This window comes from Brassica oleracea, chromosome C8 (genome assembly GCF_000695525.1).
Source record: "Brassica oleracea var. oleracea cultivar TO1000 chromosome C8, BOL, whole genome shotgun sequence".
Taxonomy (NCBI): domain Eukaryota; kingdom Viridiplantae; phylum Streptophyta; class Magnoliopsida; order Brassicales; family Brassicaceae; genus Brassica; species Brassica oleracea.
The window spans coordinates 41,327,488-41,333,487 of record NC_027755.1 but is presented as its reverse complement, the minus strand read 5'-3'; the positions used below and the strand labels follow the sequence as shown (position 1 = coordinate 41,333,487).

The window sequence follows — 6,000 nt, the reverse complement described above, 5'->3', positions numbered from 1 at the left end:
TGTGTTAACGTCTCAGTACATACATGTAACAAAACAGGCCTACACATAACTTATACAAAAAAAAATTCAAAATTGATGTGTTAACGTCTCAGTACATACATGTAACAAAACAGGCCTACACATAACTTATGCAAAATAAGTTTGCGCTGGATGCAGCTATCATGAAACGAACATGGCTATTGATAATGGGCCGGATGGCTAAGTCATTTTTCATTCAATAGTCAATACACTCAGTACCCTCTCTCTGGTAAGATTAAACAGTTTTTATTGTTCAATTAGTTTTGTACATACTGAAAACAAGCTCAAATTTAAAAGAAGGTAGTAAAAAATAGTTAACATTAGTCCAATGGGATTTGGAATTAGGCATCAACATGAACAACACATATATGATGTGGACTTTAAAAGACTCTTGAAAAGTAGTAAATATATGTACCTTCTTTTATTGTTCAATTACTTTTGTACATATTGAAAACAAGCTAAAATCTAAAAAGAGGTAGTAAAATAATAGTTAACAATATAGTCCAATGGGATTTGGAATTAGGCATAGACATGAACAACCACATATATATGATGTGGACTTTGAGACTCTTGAAAAGTAGTACATCTACGTACCTTTTTTAATTTGATATTAATCTTGTTTGCTTTTGTAGAACCTGTCATTTTCAAACGTCAAAGGGAGTTTTGACATTTTTTTTTGTTTCTTGTGTTGAATTGATACAACTGTCTTCTCTAACCAATTCTTATCACAAACTCTCCTTTTCTTTTCATATATATATATATATATATATATATATATATATATATCTTAGTACAAACATGTAACAGAACAAGCCTAGACATAACTTATACAAAATCATGTAACTGAACATTGGTGAATTTTCTTAACTTAATCTATCATATAATACAAAAACAGCTCATTTCTTCTTGATCAAGGGAGATAGTCAGAATCACTAATCATCATCACTGCTATATGTGACCAATGAAGACACTGGTCGTTGACTTGGCATAGAAGCAGTCTTATTCTGTTCATCAGCATCATCATCATCAAGCAAGCTTTTCCAATCATAGCTTGGCAGAATGTCGAAAGCCATCTGAGTTTCAGCTTCAAACTGCATTGCTTGCTGATTATCAAGAACACTACTTGAATTCTCTAATCCCTACAAAAAAACAGGGAAGTCAAAAAACAACACAAATGAGTGCGTATAAAGAATATGGTTATGATGATGTGAAAGAGAGATTGGCCAACCTCAGATCCTCCAGGATTGTTCATAGGAGTGGGTAAAGAGTGACTGTGCACAACATGGTCGACAACGGAAGAAGAAGAGATCTCACTCGCTTCACCCTTAAACTGTACTTTGCAGATTGTATATACACCGCTCTGTCAAACCCCAATTCATCATAATCGATTTATATTAATAAAAACAGAGCAGTAACGAAAACAGAGCAATGACGAAAACAGAGGAATGACGAAAACAGAGTGATAGCAAAAACAGAGTGATAACAAAAAGAAAAAGGGGAGTAGAACATGTACGTCATTAGGAGAGAGGCAAGAAGCGTGATACTCGTGCATAACCCAGTTGGATCTGGAACCGCTCATGTAAAACATCAAAACCCTTTTCTCACCGATTGTTTCGTGGTTACCTCTCTTTCGCGTGATGGGCAAGGTATTACCGGTTTTCTTCCAGTAACCAGACTTGGTTTTCCTCTTCTGTCGCTCACCTCTGTTGTATCTGCTTTCCTTGCGTCCGAAGAAATACCAAACCTGATCACTCGACGCGATCCTCGACAGCGCTGAGATATAACAGTGTTAACAACAAACAAACAAACTGAGATATGAGAAAACTAGAACTTAGCTAGACGATGAGATCCAAACCTGATAGAGACAGGACTTACGAGGCAATTCCCAAGGATCAAGGTTGCAGATATCGACAGTGTTAATGACTTGATCGACTTGGCTGCTCGTGGTGGAACCGCCGCCGTTATTTTTCGGACGGAGGTAATGTTCCACGAGCTCCACGTCCGTCGGACGAAACCTGAACCCCACCATATTATTCCCCATTTGGAGCGCTTTGAATCGTTGGAGAAAGGAAGAAGCTCAAGTCTGTATTTATAGGACAACGGGGGAGTTCCGGTCCCACACGTGCCAATTCTTGCGGGGCAATATTAAAATTCGAAAGACATAGAGAGTTTAAACAACGCCTTTCTCTTTAAACAAAAAAATCTCGGTTCGTTGGATTATAAAGTGGTTGGTGAGTTTTGGAAACGTACAGTAGTATTTGTTAGTATATTTTAATCTGTGACTCCCACGTTAACTAGAAACATTCTCTCACAAACCAAAACACATATGGAAATAGAATAGAAGAAGGGCAGTGTGGTCCCCACCCACGCTTGGCGATACTTGCGAGGAAATATCAAAATTTCAGTAGAATTAATAAACAATCAAAGAGATTTTAACGTTGACCTTTGACACAACGGGGTCACATGGATGATGGCGAACAACGTTTTGATCGTAAACGTCTTTAATATACGTTTCCATCCACTAGCCCAAAGGTGTCTTAAATGTATTAAGACACGTTGCTATCTTAATACATTTTTTGCCATATGTCTTTATCTAGATAAATTAACTATTTAATTTAAATGAAAACTGAGGTTGCGTTAATCCAACCCAAAAAAAAGATGTACGTCACTGAGTATACGTTGCACACGTTTTATAAGACAAATCAGATTATCCTGTTTGCCTCACAAACATAAGCTTTTATACCCCTAAAGACATATTTTAACTCGAGAATGTAATATGACTTTTTTTTCTCAAAAACTTTTAATCCGATCTTTTTTTCTTAATTGGTCCATACCTTGAGTAAGTGAGGAATTACCTTTAAAAAAACTAAATAAATATTGTAAATCTGAAAATTAGTTGAAACAAATCTCCAAAACTTAAAAAACTACAAAAATAAGTGAGGAATGGCCTTTTAGTTTACTTTTTTTTGGGCTCAACGTCAAATTTCATTTCACACCAATGTATTGGTACAAAACTTTTAGACCTCAACAGAGATTCTACCAAAGCTTTTATGTGGTAGAACCTTTTAGTTTACTAAGGCCATCCGCATTGAGGGTTTTAAACTCAGGTTCACACGCTTTCCAAAACAATAAAAGTGAACTCAGTGTCTTGCAGGTTCACGCGTAAGAGACGGGTTCATAACTATTTCGTGGGCCCCGTGACGCGTGGCGATCCGCGATTGGTTGGGTTTTTTACTTTAAAAAAAAAAAAAAAATCAAACGTAAAAAAGAAAATAATAATAAAAAATTAAATTTGTGAACTCCTCCTAAATTTCACTAATGCAGATGCCCTACTGATCATATAATCATCTGTCTTTTTTCGGTTAGTGACTTTTGCTAGCTAGTTATATTTTTCTAGAGCTAGTTATATTTATTATTATGTTAATATTCTACAGTTAACTCACTATCCAAAAAGTAAAAAAAACATGAGAATTTGATATGAATATTGAAATTATTAGAAGCTCATTTTCAAAACGTGAAAATAAGTATGTAGTGTACCATTCATTCATCACTCATAATTACGATAACCATTTGTTTATTTTATTTTTAAAGATACAAATATAGATTCTATGCATAATTGAGTTACAATAAGTGTGTAAAGAAAAAAACAAAGCATGTACAGTGTGAATTGTGGATTACTTGATAAGGTAGAGACCAATGGCAGTAACGATGAGTGTCGAAGGTAAACCAAACTTCAGGTGTTTAGTGAAAGTGAGAGTGTATCCATGGCTCACTGCTCTACGAGCTTGCTCACACACTATCAAGTTAGCTGCTGAACCAAGCAACGTCAAGTTTCCAGCCACTGTGCTCACCCACGCCAGCAACAACCACGCCTTCTTCTCCTCCTCCCCTGCCGCCGCTGATGCAGCTACTCTTGCTCCCAACAATAGCACTGCACACACAATTTAACAACTAAAATGAATTTTTCTATCTAGAGATATAATAAACACACAAAAAAAAACATGTTTGATGACACACCTGTTGGTACATTGGATGCTACATTGGAGAGGACAAGAATCACCACTGCTAGCACCGCGGTTCCTTTAGCTTCACCAATATTCGCATACGGCTCCATATGATCCCACAGAGCCGTAGGGATACCAGTTTTGTTGAATCCATCCACGGTTATAAACATCCCACAGAAGAAGATCAAAAGCGAATACGACACCTTCTCAAGAGAAGGCCTCGCGTCTTTAAAATCAAGAACAACAAGAGCTAACGCTGCGGTGATCGCAGTCCAAGACATGTTCAAACCCATAAGCAGAGAAATTAACATCCCAAGCGTGATTAAATAAACACTTGACTTCCACAAAACCCGTCTCCACCTCTTTGTTTGAAACAACAACACATTGCTGTTGACGGTAGGATAGCTCTCTCCTTGTGACTCAGCATCAGCTTGGTGGTCTCTAGACGCACTGCTCTCACCAGAGGAAGCACCTCTGTTTCTAAGCGTCTCAGGATCCGTTCTCACGTTGGTTTCTTCCGATCTGAAAGAGCTGAGATGCGGCAACGTAGCTGGAGAGAACCGATGGGAGGTAACATCTTCTTCTTCAACAGCAACAACACCTTCAGAAACTTCATTTTCCTCTTCTTCTTGGTCTTTATGATCAGACAACAAGCGCCAGTACATAGCCAGAAGCATCACAGCATTAACAGTAATTCCAACAATCATCGCGGGAAACACTCCACGAAGAAACTCCCAGAACGAGATCTTACTCTGAACCGCGATAACAAGATTCTGAGGGTTCCCAATAGGAGTAGCTGAAGAACCAATATTAGCACTCGTGGCCAAAGCGAGGAGAAACGGGTGAGGAGGAAGATTCTTCTGCCTAGCGATCTTCAACACGAACTCAGTCAAGACCACACAACAAGTGTCGTTAGTGAAAAGAGCGCTGGAAACAGCGGAGACGAGGCACACGCGGCAGAGCAAGTCCTTGGCTCCTCTGCTTCTCCAAGAGAGCAGCGTGCCCAAGTACTTGAACATGTCGGCTCTCTCGAGGTAGATGCTAACGACCATGGTTCCGAAGAGGAGGCCGAGGATGGGGAGGTCGATGGCGGCGTAGGCTTGGTCAGGGGTGATGACTTGGAAGATGACCATGAGCATGGCGCCGAAGAGGGAGCCGGCGGTTCGACCGATTGGGAGGAATGGTACGGACGGGAAGACTGCTAGTATCCAGAAGGTTGCGAAGGCTATCGAGCCTAGGACCAGCTTCACTACAGGCGCCATTGCCATATGCTAAAACAATTGCGATTAGGAAACAATCGTCTCTGCAATCAATTTTACGAGTCAAATTGATTTTGGGTAGTGAAACAACTTCTTCCGTTGGAATAAGTTTACAGACAAGTAGAGAAGCTTTGAGAGAGAGAGATAAACAGAGAGGAACAGGAGTTACCTTTTATAGTTAAGACATAAAAGAAAGTCAGCTCTTTTCAGTTTGCTTTTGAAACCCAAAAGCTTTTTCTCTCTTGTTGTTGTTGTTGTTCCAGATCTTCTTGTTCACCAGTTTTCAAGAAGTTAACTATGATTTGACTCGTTTTTTTTTTTTAATTATTCAATCCACATGATGACAACCAAATCGTCGTGTTAACGAGTCAACTATCACGACACTGTAATTAATTAATTGAAGATTTAAAGAGAACGTATCAACCCCCTAATATAAAAGTTACTACTCCTTTTTAAAAAAAATATTAGTTTTTTGCCCAATTTTTTTTTTTAATTAATTTAACTCGATGTTGATTCAATCAAAAGACAAAATCTCTTTTCATTTGTCTGAAAACAAAGTGATGCTATTACAGAAGTTCAAATTGATTTATCAATTGATCTCAAGAACTATATATATTGGAAAACAAAGTAATGAAGTGTTTTTCTATTCAATCTACATAACATGACAAAATCGTCGTGTTAACGAGTCAATTATCACGATACTGTAATTAGTTGAATAT

General features: G+C 38.1%; 2 protein-coding genes across 3 annotated transcripts; both read right to left on the bottom strand.

The window, feature by feature from the left end:
- Positions 1 to 815: 815 nt before the first annotated feature.
- Positions 816 to 2,059, bottom strand: LOC106311253 (NAC domain-containing protein 4-like). The gene is made up of 4 exons (XM_013748464.1): positions 1,894 to 2,059; positions 1,532 to 1,791; positions 1,247 to 1,378; positions 816 to 1,157 (listed from the first exon to the last, which is right to left on the bottom strand). Exons 1-4 carry the CDS (start codon positions 2,057 to 2,059, stop codon positions 951 to 953), a joined length of 765 nt encoding a protein of 254 aa, XP_013603918.1. The 3' UTR covers positions 816 to 950.
- A 1,480-nt stretch (positions 2,060 to 3,539) lies between these two features.
- Positions 3,540 to 5,578, bottom strand: LOC106309755 (putative transporter arsB). 2 transcript variants are annotated; one of them, XM_013746879.1, is made up of 3 exons: positions 5,451 to 5,578; positions 4,036 to 5,325; positions 3,693 to 3,949 (listed from the first exon to the last, which is right to left on the bottom strand). In XM_013746879.1, the coding sequence occupies exons 2-3, from the start codon at positions 5,288 to 5,290 to the stop codon at positions 3,693 to 3,695; spliced, it is 1,512 nt and encodes a 503-aa protein (XP_013602333.1). In that variant the 5' UTR covers positions 5,291 to 5,325; positions 5,451 to 5,578. The 2 variants fall into 2 exon arrangements, with proteins under 2 accessions (XP_013602334.1, XP_013602333.1); XM_013746880.1 differs by lacking the exon at positions 5,451 to 5,578 and having other exon boundaries at positions 3,540 to 3,949; positions 4,036 to 5,290.
- Positions 5,579 to 6,000: the final 422 nt, after the last annotated feature.

Coding starts and splice junctions, on each gene's coding strand:
- LOC106311253 (XM_013748464.1), bottom strand. CDS start 2,059: ATGGGGAATAATATGGTGGGGTTCAGGTTTCGTCCGACGGACGTGGAG. Junction 1,792..1,893: donor TGATCCTTGGGAATTGCCTC/GTAAGTCCTGTC, acceptor GTTATATCTCAG/CGCTGTCGAGGATCGCGTCG. Junction 1,158..1,246: donor ACAATCCTGGAGGATCTGAG/GTTGGCCAATCT, acceptor GTTTTTTTGTAG/GGATTAGAGAATTCAAGTAG.
- LOC106309755 (XM_013746879.1), bottom strand. CDS start 5,290: ATGGCAATGGCGCCTGTAGTGAAGCTGGTCCTAGGCTCGATAGCCTTC. Junction 3,950..4,035: donor AGCATCCAATGTACCAACAG/GTGTGTCATCAA, acceptor TTGTGTGTGCAG/TGCTATTGTTGGGAGCAAGA.